General features: G+C 40.9%; 1 protein-coding gene and 1 long non-coding RNA gene across 2 annotated transcripts in view; one reads left to right on the forward strand and one right to left on the reverse strand.

Annotated features, from left to right (window-relative positions):
* Positions 1 to 16,379, forward strand: part of PACRG (parkin coregulated) — a 524,905-nt gene that overhangs the window by 320,444 nt on the left and 188,082 nt on the right. Inside the window, exon 4 of the mRNA XM_054505638.2 lies at positions 1,854 to 2,003. Within this exon, the coding sequence (XP_054361613.1) occupies positions 1,854 to 2,003 (150 nt within the window). The remainder of the gene's footprint in view (positions 1 to 1,853; positions 2,004 to 16,379) is intronic.
* Positions 876 to 16,379, reverse strand: part of LOC123836810 (uncharacterized) — a 30,435-nt gene continuing 14,931 nt past the window's right edge. The window contains exons 2-3 of the long non-coding RNA XR_010413841.1: positions 1,847 to 2,038; positions 876 to 1,626 (exon numbers count right to left, since the gene is read on the reverse strand). This is a non-coding gene — a long non-coding RNA (uncharacterized LOC123836810). The remainder of the gene's footprint in view (positions 1,627 to 1,846; positions 2,039 to 16,379) is intronic.

The following is a 16,379-nucleotide window of genomic DNA, read 5'->3' on the forward strand; positions in this document are numbered from 1 at the left end:
AGTACTTGGTTACCTGAAAAACCAAAACATTTTGGATTGGACAAAACCAGAAAAAGAGCCCCCACTTCTGTCTGTGAGATCCTATACCTGCCCTTCGCCCTTTCCAGAAACTTCCCTCAGGCACTTTGCTTTTGAGTATCTTATTACTACAACTTTTAGGCTAAATCATAGCCTTCTATTTCTAGTTGTTTTCAGAATAGGGTATGGCCTGCAGTGTGTCTAAATTCTGTGGTAATGAGCCATCATACAACTGAAATTCCATAGTTATGTTTAGATTGGTTCCCGGAGTTAAAGCTGAGCCATCTCCATTCACCACATTTGTGTTTACAGACGGTCCTCAACTTAAAATTGTTTGATTTAGGATTTTTCAACTTTAAAAAAGCCAAATGCATTCAGTAGAAACTGAACTTTGAATTTTGAATTTCTTTCTGGGCTAGTGATATGCGATAGAATATTTTCTCATGATGCTGGGAGGTGGCAATGAGCTGCAATTGCCAGTCAGTCATGCAAGGATGAACAACTGATACACTCACGATTCTGTACCCATACAACCATTCTGGTTTTCACTTTCAGTAGAGTATTCAATAAATATATGAGATACTCAACACTTTTGACCCTGGGAGGCTAGGAATCTGGTTGTATCATTGCTAATATGGGGAATGTAGGAAAAATAGAAAGTTTATGGAGGAAACTTATCTTTGGAACACACTGAATTTGAGGTGCTAGAAGATCCCGGCTATTAGAAATGTGAGCTACAGTTCAAGAATAATGTCAGGACTGCATCACATATATTGGCCATGGTGTCATCCCTTTTGGTAGCCTGGCTCCTTTTGTCCTTCCATAAATGACACATAGGTTAATCATAGCCAATCTTTTCTTTAGAAGATGGAACATCTTACAGATAAGAGCCTTTGACTTTCTTTTGGAATAGTCTGGGGGCATCAGTTTGTCACCACCTCTGACGTTCTATGATACATGCCTTATATAGCCCTTCTATTTAAGTCTTGGAACTTTTAGTCATTTTAGAAAATAAATAATACATTCCCATGATTGGGGAAACTGAGACCACATAGGGGAGTTGGCAAGTTCATACATCCAATTACCAGCATTCTGGTCCCTAGTCCTCTGCTTTCCCCACTGGAACGAATGATACCTTCCAGACCCAGCAAGTGGGGGGACAACCAGGTAACTTACTGTTTCCATCCAATCTCTCTAGTGTAGCTTGTTACTGTGCATTTAGAATTGTTCTTTAAAACCATTTTGCATTCTTTGGGTCTCTTATTTACTGTTGATTCCTTCTGAAGTTCTGAGCTTTAAAACTGTTGCTTTTCTTTCCTGCGTTCTTGAGAGTCTAAATATAGTCGCTTCATGTTCACTTCTACCAAGAACCTTGTCGGTGTTTGTTACAGCCTGTAGTTTCTTCTCACACACACCACACCCAGTTCTCCCTTCCCAAATAAATGTTTGTTTCGTGGTAATGGTTTTAAGGATCACATAGGTTGTTAACTGGAAAGGACTGTTGCATAGAAATTTGTCTGTCGGCCTTCATGGGGCCCTTTTACCCCAACGACGCTAACGGATCTTGTCCATCACCAGCCTCTTCTGTGAAGGACGATGAGCGGCTTTCTTAGGGTTGGTGAGGGATGGGCACAGATTGGAAGAACAAATAATTAACAAACAAGATCTTGTTTATAACATTAAAGGCTACCGGGCATCATTCAAAACTATAGTAATAAAGGTTCATCCAGCTAACCTCATACAGTTCAGTTAAGTGTTCTACAAGTGGACTTCACCTTACCATTGTTGGAATTAATGCTTCTTATTTTCGGTTTGTTCCTTGTCCTACCTTGAAGATGCCTTGAACCTTCGAAACCGACAGGTCATCTGCGTCACCCTTAAAGTCCTCCAGCATCTGGTTGTGTCAGCTGAGATGGTGGGTGAAGCTTTGGTGCCCTATTACCGGCAAATCCTCCCCATCCTGAACATCTTTAAGAATATGAATGGTGAGTGATCCCAGGAGTCAAGTGTCTTTTAAGCCCTAAAAAAAGGGAGTGGTTTGAAGTGGAGTTAATTAGCAACACATTTAAGATTTATTATTGCTTATAAACCAAGATCCATTTGGAGATCTAAATAGCATAACTCCCACTCTTCCCCTGCTACTCCCCGGAGAAACAGTAAAATTAACAATTTCATTTATTACTCCTCACACGTACAGCTTACTTACTCAGTACAGAAGTGCTGAAGCAGTTCTATAATCTTCCAATAATTAAATTGTAAAGTTTTTTTTAATAGTCTTTTGAATACATTAGTAGGTTTTGAGTTTGTCCTTTCTCTTGGTAGTAATTCTACCTTTAGAGAGTTTCTGTTAAAATTGCAGTCTTATTAATTGGTTTAAGATGAATTTTTAAAGCAATATTATTAAAATATGGCTTGGGGAGTTTTAATCTATGTTCTCTCATTTCTAAAAAAAGAAAAATCGATAATTTGTACCTCTTTAGTTGATGGTGAGTGCTGATTATAAATATATAGGTGCTGATGCATTTATTTGTTTTAATTATTCTATAAGCTTTGGAAACACTGGTGAGCTCAGTTGAATCTGCTTTACCCTAACAAAGGTACTAGCAAGTTGTGGTGATCTCTGGCAGGCAGTGGATGTATATTTGTTCATTGGGAGTGTGATTTTCCTTTTATTCCTCCTGAAAAGATGGGATTCTAATTTTCTTTTATGTTGCTGACTTTAAATTTCCATACTTCTCATATGCACAGCGTTAAATCAACATTTGAAATTAATTCCTGACAGTCATGTAAATAAGTTAGCAATCTAGTGGAACACTGCATGAAAATTTTGTGACATGATCTGCTCATGTACATACAAGAAAAAAAAAATCAAACAAAAAAACTGAGTGTTCCTGCCACATACAACTCCTTTGTTTGGAATCACTATTTTTTATATTATTCATAAATTGCTATTAAAAGTCTGGTGAATCAGGCAGACTACTCAGGAAATCATGGAATCCTCAGAAAGTCTTTAGCTGTCGTTCAATAGTAGGACCTACTTATATACTGAATATTAAATATATTTAGTAAAAAGGATTTCACCTGGAGTTATGGGAGCTTAAGAATGCTCATAATGGAGTGAGTTAATATCCATTCCAAAATACCTGAATGGCAGAAGACTTAATGGGGACTTTGAGACAAGTTTCAGGAAACTAAAAAGCTGGGTGTTAGTAAGTGAATCTCCTATGATCTAATAAACTTACAGCTTTAGTAACAGCATTTCTACTTTATGGAAAATACTTATTCAAGTATTTTTTTATTCAGACTTCCTGTTTTTACTGTATAGCAGCATCGAATATCCTTGGGGTTATAGAATGACTCTGTGCATGCACACCGTTCAGTTATGGTTCATTAAAGAAGCCCTAAGTTCGCCCATCGTATCTAGCCTCCAGTTAACTGGAGAGAGACGTAGAGATGGCAGAGAGAAAGAGGACAGAGATAGAGAGATGACAGAGAGTTACTTAAAACCTGGAAAAATCAAAGAACAGCCACCCCCAGAAAGTCTCAGTTGTAGCTAACGTTTTTCAAGTGTGTGATTAGTAAGAGTCTCTCCTCAATAATCCTCACGGAAACCTATAGTAACTGTGGTATTGCTATGTCCGTGTTTTCATCGTAAAAACTGTCTCTCTGGAACTCCTCTCCTATATAAGCATGTGCTTCTGTGCTTGACCGTCATGGACCATGAGCTCTAGCACACGTCTCCCCTCCCTCACTTGAGTAAGAGCCGGTGGCTCCTACAACCCTGGGCTTTTGGTGTCCCACAGTAGAATCTGCAGCTTGAATCTAAGCATCATTTTGTACTGTATAAAAGAAGAAAACCAGCGATGTTCAAAAGACAACTAGAATCACCCTCATCCTCAAGGAAACCTGTAAAGAAGAGTAAGTTCAGCCACCACAGAGAGAGAAATCACTAGATTATTAAACAAAAGCAGTTGGTTTTTACATCTTTCTCATACTTTTGATTTAATCCTTTAACTCACAGATGTTCACATGCTTAACAAAAGAAAAAATTGGCTTTAGGAATATATCCCTGTTTAGATTTTATCAATGTGCAAATTTGTAATTTATATCCTAGCCTTAACTGGTTCCAAACAAAGTTAATTATTTTGGAACATTTCGAAATTCATGCACGAGGAATTCTACATTCAACTATTTTTCTGCTTAATATCTTTCTGACATTTGAGGGGGAAAAATACTAGCTTCAGCTTCATTTTCTACTTATCTTAGAAACCTGTCAGTACAACGCCAGGATGCAGTAAGCTGGATTTCCAGAGGGTCATATTACAAAATTGGAACATTCTAGCTATAAAACTTAAAACTATTCTCCAAAGTGGCTATGTTTCCATAGATCCAATTCTACCAGAAGAAACATATCACACAGGATTTCCAATTATAGTAGTATATTTACTATAGAAATAATTTAACTTTAATAGCAGTTTAATAAATCCTGTTTTGTAATTATAGGTAGTCATAGTCACAGACCATATATACTTACTTTATCTAAGCAGATGTCTTTAGTACCAGTTATATTTATAAAGAAAATTATATTAGAAATGTATAGCATGTAACATTTGAAAAAATTCATCCTTAATTTCAATGTATTTAAAACAATTCCACAGATTTCTAGGTTTCCTCTTTTCCCTGCTTAACTTTCACACAAATCAATGTCCTGTTAAATTCAGGTTGAAACCTATTTCTTTCAAGCCCCACCACAAAATATTTGTTTAGGATGAGACCAAAGATAAGTGCCAGAAAGAAAGAATGAGAGAATAATCCTTCAAACGTAATAACCTTGTCCTCTGTCCGTGTTCCCTCCACGTGCAAGCTTTAGCTTCATTCCACTGCCTGCTCCTTTCCTGCAATTTCTGTCCTATTTTAATGTCAAATGGACTCTGTTGGAAATGAGCAGTGGGGCTGAGGAAGCAGGCACACACTCCAAGGGGCCTTGGACTTGGAGTCTTCCCGGAGGACCAAAGGGAACCAAAGAGGGGGCAGGCAGGAGTGGGTAGCATTGGCAGTCCCGACCTATGCCCCGATCTACACTGCTATAGGTAGTCAAACTTAGAGCAAGCCCCACGAGATTATTCCTGTCTGGAGAGTAAGAGTGGCTTTGTGTTACTCTTTATGCATAATATTTTTTACAGGGTTTAATTAGGCTAAATTTTAAAAGTTATATAAACAACAGAAGTCTAAGATGAAAGTTGTAATGTGGAGTGGTGGAACATCTAGAGTCAGATGCAAATTATGTAGCTTCTCTGAGCTTACATTGCTTTTAAATTCTTCTAAATCATCTGTACAACATAGAAGAGCATCCTTTTTGTATGGTTGATGTGACAATTAAAGATAATGTGTCCATAAGTTCTTCGTGTACAGCCTGGCCTTGACTGGGTGTTAAATGAGACCGCCATCTTTATCATACGACATGATATACATGTACAATATTATATACATATAATATTATGATATTATATACAGATATTGCAATACTATATAAATTATTATATCACAATATGAATAGATGATTGAGTGTATTGGGCCCCCTGTTGGGTAACTCATCCCTTTAGCCCTACTGTGAGCCTATGAATGGGGTACAGATTCCTGGTTTTCAAGCGGGGGTGATCCCTTTGCCTCAAAGGATTCATCTTGCCTTTGATTGCCATATGCCAGGTGGGTGACCAAATAAGTTTTTTTTTTAAATTTAATTTTATTATGTTATGTTAGTCACCATACAGTACATCATTAGTTTTTGATGTAGTGATCCACAATTCACTGTTTGTGTGTAACACCCAGTGCGCCATGCAGTACGTGCCCTCCTTAATACCCACCACCAGGCTAACCCATCCCCCACCCCCTCCCCTCTAAAACTCTCAGTTTGTTTCTCAGAGTCCATAGTGTCTCATGGTTCATCTATCCCTCTGATTCCCACCCCCCTTCATTTTTCCCTTCCTTCTCCTAATGTCCTCCATGCTATTCCTTATGTTCCACAAATAAGTGAAACCATATGATAATTGACTTTCTCTGCTTGACTTATTTCCTTTAGCATAACTCCTCCAGTCCCATCCATGTGGATGTAAAAGTTGGGTATTCATCCTTTCTGACGGCTGAGTAATATTCCATTGTATGTATGGACCACATCTTCTTTATCCATTCATCTGTTGAAGGGCATCTCGGCTCTTTCCACGGTTTGGCTATTGCGGACATTGCTGCTATGAACATTGGGGTGCATATGGCCCTTCTTTTCACTACATCTGTGTCTTTGGGGTAAATACCCAGTAGTGCAATTTCTGGGTCATAGGGTAGCTCTATTTTTAATTTTTTGAGGCACCTCCACACTGTTTTCCAAAGTGGCTGTGCCAACTTGCATTCCCACCAACAGTGTAAGAGGGTTCCCCTTTCTCCACAACCTCTCCAACATTTGTTGTTTCTTGCCTTGTCAATTTTTGCCATTCTAACTGGTATAATGTGATATCTCAATGTGGTGTTGATTTGAATTTCCCTGATGGCTAATGATGATGAACATTTTTTCATGTGTCTGTTAGCCATTTGTATGTCTTCTTAGGAGAAGTGTCTGTTCATGTCTTCTGCCCATTTTTTGACTTATTTGTTTTTTGGGTATTGAGTTTGAAAGGTTCTTTGTAGATCTTGGATACTAGCCCTAAAGACCCTGAATCGCCAAGGAAATGTTGAAAAAGAAAAACAAAGCTGGGGGCATCACATTGCCTGATTTCAAGCTATATTACAAAGCAGTGATCACCAAGACAGCATGGTACTTGCACAAAAACAGACATATAGACCAATGGAACAGAATAGAGAGCCCAGATATGGACCCTCAACTCTATGATCAAATAATCTTCGACAAAGCAGGAAAAAATATGCAATGGAAAAAAGACAGTCTCTTCAATAAATGGTGCTGGGAAAATTGGACAGCCACATGCAGGAGAATGAAACTCGACCATTCTCTAACACCATACACAAAGATAAACTCAAAATGGATGAAAGACCTCAATGTGAGACAGGAATCCATCAAAATCCTAGAGGAGAACAAAGGCAATAACCTCTTTGACATCGGCCACAGCAACTTCTTTCAAGATACATCTCCAAAGGCTAGTGAAACAAAAGCAAAAATGAACTTTTGGGACTTCATCAAGATAAAAAGCTTCTGCACAGCAAAGGAAACATTCCACAAAAGAGGCAACCCACAGAATGGGAGAAGATATTTGCAAATGACACTACAGATAAAGTGACCAAATAAGTTAAGGACTCTGGGATTTATTCAAAGATAACTGGTTTTCAAGTCGATCTCTTCCTGGCATAATCTTTAAACTGTAATATGTGACTGATGTTTTGGAGAAAGTCATATTTTAAAAAGAGAAGCCCGAGTGTGACCAACAAGGGACACCTGGCTCACTATCCTCTTTGGAAGATCCAAAGTAGTATCTAAGTTTGAGATTATTTTCCTTAATTCTAAACAATGAATTTTGGATATCTAAACCATGTGGTCTTTCCAGTCACTGCTTTGGGGTGAAAGAGAAGAAAGAATTTCTACAATAGCAATTTCTTCTTTCCTGTATCCTTTCACAAATGTTATTAAAAGTTACAGAAAATTAAGACAATAGGAAAGGTTCAATTTATAGCTTCCAGAGATGAAACTACAAAATTAATGGTGCAGTGTATTGCATTTGAGAAGCATAAAACAATAAATGGCATTAAAACATTTATAGCTAAAATATGGGACTCTGCCAGCAGATTAGAGCTCTCCAATCACCCTGTTTTCTGGAGGCAATCCTAATTTTGGTTCCTTTGTTTCCAACTGCACCAGTAGTCCTAAAATAGCTCAGAGACTCCAGGCATCAGCGATTCTAATAGCACCATAAGTTTATGTCTTGGAACATGTGAAAATAGAGTAATGAAATAACATTTGTTTATGTGGATGTGCAAATCAAACATGGCCCCTTGTGTGTAAGTTTTCCTAGGATAGTTCTAGGATGTATGCCACTAGAGACTAATAAAAGTCTATGAAACAGGGATTTAAAAACTGCAATTCAAGTTCAGACACATTAAAACATAGATAGGAGAATGCATTAAATTTGTAAAATTTCAGAATATTTGTACCAAGTCTTTGACCCTGAAGTTTAAGTAGTTTGAAAAAGCTAGAAACAATTGTTTTCCACTGGTAGTCATTTAAAACACTTCTAATGAAAACCTAGGTGTTCTCAGTCAACCTGATTCAAATTCTCCCAGATGTTTCTAAAAGGACCTATTCTCAATGGTCCTTTAAAATGTTGATGAACTTTTGGGAGCTGATTGTGTACAAAAAGTCTTTAGTTTTTTTGTCTTGTAATTGACTTGTGTAAAGGTTATTTCACAGAGTCTTAAATTTAATTTTGGAATTAAGGTTTATTCCCCATGAGATTCTGTCCAATTTTGAGGATGACTTATATTTTAGAAATTTACTTCAAAGTTTCTTTGAAATCATTAGGTTTATTGGATGTGAAGGCACGTGAGTGTCCTAAGTTTATTAAGGAACATATTAGAACTACCACCTCCATTCCTGAATGGTAGATTCAGAATGAACATGTGTCTCTCTCATCTCTTCTGAGTTCTTCCTTTGCTCAGATTTTGCTAGTTGCCCAAAGGAGAATCCTAGGATCATAACAAAGCTGGTGGATACATAGCAGGTCTGCACCTGTCTCCAATTTACTCAGCTCTCATAGCCCATCAGAAGTTCCACAGGTCAAAACGTTCATGTTGGGTGTTCTTTCTCCTATGCAGACTATGGCACACTTAGAAGAATTAGGTGCTTCGCAGATGTTTGTGTGGGATTCCTACCCTAACCCAGTCTGCCTGACCACTACTTGTTTATTCAGTCCTGTCCTAAATAAGTAGCTTCACTATTTCTTTTCCTTCCAGAAAGAAAGGCATGCCCTACACTAAATTGAAACCTATGGCTAACATTCTGTCTGATTTACCTGTCTAATCTAAACCACACAAAACAGTGTCGGATCCCGTTCCCAAATAGCAGGTCTTTGAATAATTACATAAAACTTTCCTTCCCTCTCAATCTTAATTTCTCCAAGATCAAGGTCTCTTCTTCCAAGCGTTCTTTATAAGCTCGGCTTCCAAAATCTCAGGGGGTGGGGAGGGAGGACCCACAGATCTGCAAACACTGATGACTCTGCAGTAATCTGAGAACAGCCCCAGGGGACAGAGCATCCTGAGAAAAGTCAAGACTTGCTGAGGCCCCCCCGCACGTGGTCAGCCTGTAAGATGGCCTTACCATTTGGAAATCTACAAATGCTTACTGAATCCATTTCCTCTTCACTCAGACTGCTTCATTGCTTCATTCAAGTTTTTCAAACCCAATTCACTTGTAAGGAAAAAAAAGTCTATATTGGGGGAAGCATGTATTAGAAATTGCCTCTGTAATCTGTTCTCTGTAGAACTCCCTGGTTGCATCTGCCAAGAGGGAAAAATTATTCTCCTAGTTGTCTATCTGTATCTAGAAACACATGAGCCGGCAGGGTGATGACCAAGGAAATCAGAATCCAGTTCTGATGGCCGTGTATTAGTTTCTTAGGGCTACTGTAAGACATTTCCATACACGGGGAGGCTTCAACAAAAGAAAGTAATTGTCTCATGGTTCTGGTGTCAGTAGGCCACGCTCACCAAGTCTCTAGGGAAGAACCCACACCATGCATGTCTCCTCGCTCCTGGTGCATCTGGCAGTCCTTGGCCTGGAGATGCACCACTCCAATCCCTGCCTCTGTCTGCACATGACACTTTTCCCTGTGTCTGTCTCTGCGTCTCTTCTCTTCGGAAAAGCACACCAGTCCTTGTAAGAATTGGGTGAAGGACCCAGCCTACCCCCAGGATGACCTCATCTCAACGAAACACATCACAAGGACCCTATTTCCAAGTAAGGCCACAATTGGAGGTTCCAGAAAGGATGTGAATTTGGGGCGACACTGTTCAACCCAGGACAGAGTTGGATAACTCTCCCCTGGGATGCATGGAGATAAAATCCCGTCCTTGATAAGCAAAACTAGAGGTTTTGTGTGCCTTTCACTCTCTCACGTTGACATAACTGAAGGCAGACTCCTACTTTCCACAACAGCAAGTTCTACTCATTTTCCTTTCAGCAGGATAGGTTTGCTGAATTAGGAAAGGAAAGGAATCTAGGTGAGCATGAGCAGAGGGGATGGCAAAGAATTGATTTTGTTTCCCTTCAGTGATGCTACAAACTAAGCAAAGAGGGGAAGCAAATGCTTCCTCAGTTTGGGGTGCTGCCCTGGGTACCCAAGAATCCCCCAAGGGGGCTGCTGCCACCAGCCTTACAGAGGGCCCTGGGGACCCACTCAGGGTAGGGGACTGCATCACCTGCACCTGTTCTTGTCTCCATCCAACCAGCTGGGCAAGGGGGTCAGCCACTGTGTGCTTGAATGGGGTTTGGACCAGTAAGTTGGGGTTCACCTTGTGGACAAGGACAGGTAGAACAATGTGTGGAAAAACAAGAAATGGGGGACAGTCTTTAAGAGCAAAGGCTCTGGCATCATGTTTCCCAGGTTTGAACTCTGGCTTGAGGTTAACCAGCTGTGTGACCTTTGATGGGTTATGTAACTACTCTGGGCCTCCATCTCCTTAATTAGGAAAGCAATTTGTTTGGATAACTAGAGAGAGCTCGCTGACCTGCAGGGAGCTGCAGGGGGGCTCACTTTGGAGTGGTGTCAATGGCATGAAGATGAGGGGAACGGAGGGTAGAACATGAGAGAAGTTGCTTTGCAAATTAGCAGGCGGTAGGTAAATGTCACGGGTTGTAGGGAAAGCTGTGGTTTCGGGTCCTTCCAAGAAAACTAAGAGAAATCGATTAGAATTTCTTTTTAGAAGAGAATCGGAGGGAGACTCCCTCTGTTCCACCCTTCCTCCTCCTGTTAGATGATTCTGGCTCCTTCTCTGGATTCTCTGTTTTCCTCACATCATTTCAGGAGAGGGTTGAAATATTTATCTATTCAAGAGGCCTAATCTAGACGTTTCCCAAAAGTGGCCCGCCCTAATGGACTCTTGAGATCCCAGCCTTTTTCCAGAACAGACACTGCTTTCAGTTTGTAATCTGTAGTTTCTCTGTGTGAATCTTTCTGAATCTCAGTGTCTGAGTTGCATCCTGGGTGTCCCAGGTTCACCTGCGTTAGCTACATCGTTCTAGTTTTTACCACAGCACCTCCCTCTAGCTCCTTGGGTAACTTCACCTCAATGGGTCGGATTGTCCGAAGAACACCGAATTGTAGACACATTCGTGGCCCAGGTGCATCACGATAGTCCCAGATTAATGGCAAACTTGGTGTTATCTAAAACGACCTGCATAAGTAAACCCCATTAATCATCTCTGAAATACTGCAACAGGGCTGCTATTTTATGGAAAGGATGGCTTGAGACGGGTGCTGGCCATCTATGCCCCGCTGCCTGCTTGCCGAAATGGACCATATGTCCTACACCCATGGTCTTGACCTTGAGTAACCACCCTAATCCCAGTCCAGGGACTCTCAGTAGATAGCACTTGTTTTTTCTCCAGAAGTGAACTCAAACATCGCATCTTCTAGAACCTTCTCTGATCTTGCTGTGACCAGCAGAAGGAATTGGTCTCTCTCCCTTAGGGCTTGCTAATGTCTCTCCTGCTGTGTAAATTCTGTTTCCTGTGTCTATCTCTTCAACTAGCCTGGCTGGGAGGACCCAGAGGCAGGGAGAGGGTGGGGACAACTGGCTGTTGGCTCAACCTGTCTGCCAAACCATGTGTGAAATTTATGTTTTGTCCCCCTAACACCCACCCATGAGGTACTCCAAAATGGATCAACATACAGAATGATTTGATTCTAGCTGGTTCCCAGTCTTTGGCCAGTACATCTCCACCGCAGGCTGGAAACTGGCACATTTCTGAATAGGAGATTTCCACCAATTCCGCTAAGGCCTTTAAGATATGCCTAGAAAATCTGTATAATATGCTTTAATGTATTTAAAAGCTCAAGATGGGCCCCAAATGAGCAAGCATGCAAATATTCGCCCAAGAGAAAACCGTGTTCTTTTCTATTTTTGCAACAGAAAGTTTTACTTAATGTAGGCAAGAAAGCACATAGTGATTTCTAAAGTTTTAATTTAAGGAGGCTCCTGTATTGGGCCAGATCATAATTTGTACTTTTTAAGTCACCTAAAATATCATCTATGGATTTGTAGATAATTAAGATCTCATTGTCATTTTCCTTTATATGCAAATCTTTCATGAGCACCAACAAATGACTTTTTAGAGGACTCTATGTGGACATTGCAGAGAAAATAAGCATGTCACCAGTATAATTGTTATGTTGAATAGTCACTATTCATGACATAATTAAAAGGCAAGTTTAAAAGGGACTTGGAGACAAAAAATAAGCTTTATTCAGCGGGGGAGTCTTTCCTTGACTACATAAAGCTTAACAGGGGCCTTAATTGTCCTACTCACTCAGAAGATCAAAGGCACTTGGTGTCACACAACTCCAGTACTTAGAATCACCTCTTGAACAGATTGATCAAAACTCTGAACTTGACTTGCCCTCAGGTGTTCTCCCCTCCCCCAGCTCGGATCTGTTCTGTGCTGGAAGCTTGTGGAACACAGGCGTGCACTGGACCGTCCCCTCCATTTCTCTGCCTCGTGTGTTGTCATCCCCTGACAACCTTGTCTACTGAGGTTGTGTCCCCTACGTTGTCAGGGTGGGGCACACTGATGGTGAGGAGAGGGACAGTTCTTGCAGCCAATGCTAACCTGAGCTGGCAGACACTTACTCTCTGTGCCTGGAGGCGGTAAGGCTGATTGTCTCCTGGGAAACATGGCTGACAGATCTTCAGTGATCCTTGCCCTGGGCAGTCGCTCTCCATCCTGGAGGTTCTCCTTCCTTCGCCCTGAGCCTGCCTCCTCCCTCAGTGAGGGTGAGTCTCCTGCACTCACCTCAGCTTCTTGTGCCCAGAATTCCTCTGTTCTTCTAGGAAGCCCCGTCACACAGGGTGGAAATGACCCCCAGAAGCCCTCCCTCCCGTGGGAAAAATGTACTTGCCCATCCTGGGCACTGAAAACTCTGGGAGTGCAAGCCCAGGCTCTCAGTCCTGCTGTCCAGGCTCCATTGGATTCTCAGCCATGACAAAGCCCCAAGACTTCATTTTGTCCCACTGCTTGGGAACATGTTCAGGGCTCGTCCAGCGGTTCTACCAGCCAGGTGGGATTGGAAGCAGAGCACAGAGGTAACGCCCTTCAAGGAAATCTCTTCACTGTCTTCTCACCACATATGGGCTCTCTTCAGAAGCCTTCCTCCGTCCAGCTGGGGAACTGGTCCCCGAAACTCCCACAGGCATGCTGCTGACCAAGTGCCTGTGCAGGTCAAGTCAGGAGCCCCATTCAGTTCCCTGTCGCACCGGTTTTGGCTTACTTGAGCCAAACACAAAACCTTTTGTAGGAGGAATTTTCCACTTAGTGTGAAATCAGCTTTCTGCTCTTGTTGTCTTCCTCAAAAATCTATATTTTTCACATTGACACGATGGAATGTGTATAGCTCAGCATAAGCTTAACCATCAATGAAAAAGGATTGGAAAATATAATGGACATATTTCCTTAGAAAAACTGCAAATAGTATTGATATTTCTTTGCTTGCCTGCTTTCTGTATTATATTCTCATGTGCATCCTGAATTAATGTTCCAAGTAATAAAAAAAAAAAAAAGTAATGATGGCAATGTTGTTATGATTAAGTTCTATTCGGATCCTTCCAAGATCAATTTACCTTTTTCCCCCTTTAAATACAGTACATGTAACTGAGCTTTCCATGAGCCTATTTATATCCATTTTGAGATGGCAGTTAGCAAAAAATGACTCTCCATTCAGTGACTTTGAGAGTTTGCATACCTGTTACAACCCTGCTTCTGCCTCCCCCAAATAAGCCCTGCATTTATCTTAAAAACTAAAACCTAAAACTAACTAAACTAAAAAGCTAATCTTTTAAGCTTTGTTTTACCTTTAGCTAAGTTGGATATTTATTTATACACATAAAGGGTTTTGAGGGGTTTGTATTTCTTCTAACAGAAATCAATGAATATGATACACTTTTGTATGTGGGTGTGTTTATTTATTATAAATATGGTAAACAACCACCTAATCAGATGGCTGAGATGTAGGTCTGTCCAGAAGCAGTGGAATATATGATATCCTTTCAAGGTTTCTTAAAATTCTGTAAGGATAGAATGATGATATTCAATGAGAAGTAGTAGAATATTTACGTGTGATGCCAGGTCCATCAAAACCTGCCAACATGCCCACCTTTATTTATACACCTGCCACGCTTTCTGTTAACGCTGTGGAGTACTGGGCCTTCTTGCCCTCACCTTAAGGCTGGTCCCACTCCCTCCAGGAAAACAAATGCACCAGGCTAGCTCAAAAAGCCATAGAGAGCAATGTGGTTTTTACCAGCTATTTGGGCGATGCCAAAGAGAAGACCACATAATACATTTTGATTGACTCATTGAAGAAAAAAAAATTACTAAGTGCTTACCATATGCCAACATAGCAAAGCCTCCTAAAAATCCTTAGAGATGGAAAGCATGCCGCATGCAGCCAACTTTTCATTTCTCAAATCCACCAAAGACTTCCTCACAGCCTTACCCCATGTGCCTGAATCAACACATACCTCCGCAGGAGACCTGGAGAGTGGAGGGGATTTCCAGGACCCTGAAGAAACAAGCCAGCTTTCAGTTCCTTACGACCTTACACCCCCACCTTCTTCTGCATTCTTCAATACCTTGACCCTGAGGTCAGGGCATGAATCTGGAAGAATGAAATCCAGATGCGATGGTGGACTTGTTGAGACTGCTCAGATGGCAAGAGGAGGGTGCTTAGACTTGTGCATTATCTTAGCCAATGAAACAATGAAGAAATAGAACAAAGTTTCAAATTACTGGCCATTACCATTTCCTTCTTGCAGAAGAATAGGAATGTCAGCTTTCTCATCCCTAGCTACACACACTATCCATTCCTGGGAAGATCTGAGAAGACTTCCCTATGTGGGCAAACTCCAAACACTATTTTTTGGGAGGGGGGTTTGGGTTTTGTTTTGTTTTTGTTTGGTTTGGTTTTTGTCTTTTTTAGTTTTATTGAGATATAATTGACATATGACATGCATAAGGATAAGGTATACAACATAATGATTTGGTATATATTGCTAAATAATTACCACAAGAAGTTCAGTTAACATCCATCACCTCACATAATTACCTTTTCTCCCCTTGTGATGAAAACTTTTAAGATCTACTCTCTCAGCAGTTTTCAAATACACAACACAGTATTGTTAACTCTAGCCACCAAATATTGTTTCCAGCTGTCTCTTAGAATTTCTATGAGCCATTTTTGCTGAATCTTTGCTAGAAGTGCCACTGTGTATAATTTTTGCTAAATCCTTGCTAAGGACTGCAGTATGATATGTATATTGTATTTACAAACCCAACCAAAGAGCATTTGAGATTGAGTCCTCAAGTTACCAACCAACTGGATTTGAGAGCCCCCGCAAGTACATAGGATACAGACCGTGGAGGACAGGAGAGCATCTGGTGCCTTCTCCATCACCAGGCAGCCCAGCAGACCCAGCCTTTCTCTCATCTACTGGGCCTATGGGAGTACATAGCAATGAGCCAAAAGCTGGGGTCTTTTTTCAAATCTCAGTATGGTTACTAGAATGTAAATTCCATGAAGGCAAGGACTTTTGTTTCTTTGTCACTGCTTTATTGTTAGCTTTATCATTAGTTCCTGGCAGTTCTTGAGCTCAGTGCCATTTGCTGAATAGATGGGTATGGATGGATGGCATATTTGTTTTCTGTTGCTACCATAACAAACTACCACAAATTTAACTGCTTAACCAGCACCCATTATCTTACAGTTTTATAGATCAGAAGTCCAGTGGGCGTGGCTGGGTAATATGGCCAGAATCCAGTAAGGCCAAAATCAAGGTGTCAGCCACCCTGCATTCCTTACAGAGATTCTGGAGAAAGATCTGCTACCAACCTCATCCCAGTTGTCGGCAGAAATCAGTTCCAGGCAGTTGTAGGCCTGAGGTCCTCATTTCCTGGCTGGTTGTCAACAGAGTGTAACTCTCAACTTGTAGAGGCCGCCCACCTTCCCTGGCTCATGGCCCCTCCATCTTCAAAGCCTGCAATGTCCAATCAAGTCATTCTCATGCTTCCAATGCCTCTGACTCCCCTTCTGCCACATCTCATCTGCTTTCCTTTTCTGCCATTAAGGACTCATGTGATTATATCGGGTCTG

The sequence above is a fragment of the Mirounga angustirostris genome, unplaced genomic scaffold, assembly GCF_029215605.1.
Source record: "Mirounga angustirostris isolate CCGP_5_RB_7025 unplaced genomic scaffold, mMirAng1.0.hap1 SCAF_8, whole genome shotgun sequence".
Taxonomy (NCBI): Eukaryota; Metazoa; Chordata; class Mammalia; order Carnivora; family Phocidae; genus Mirounga; species Mirounga angustirostris.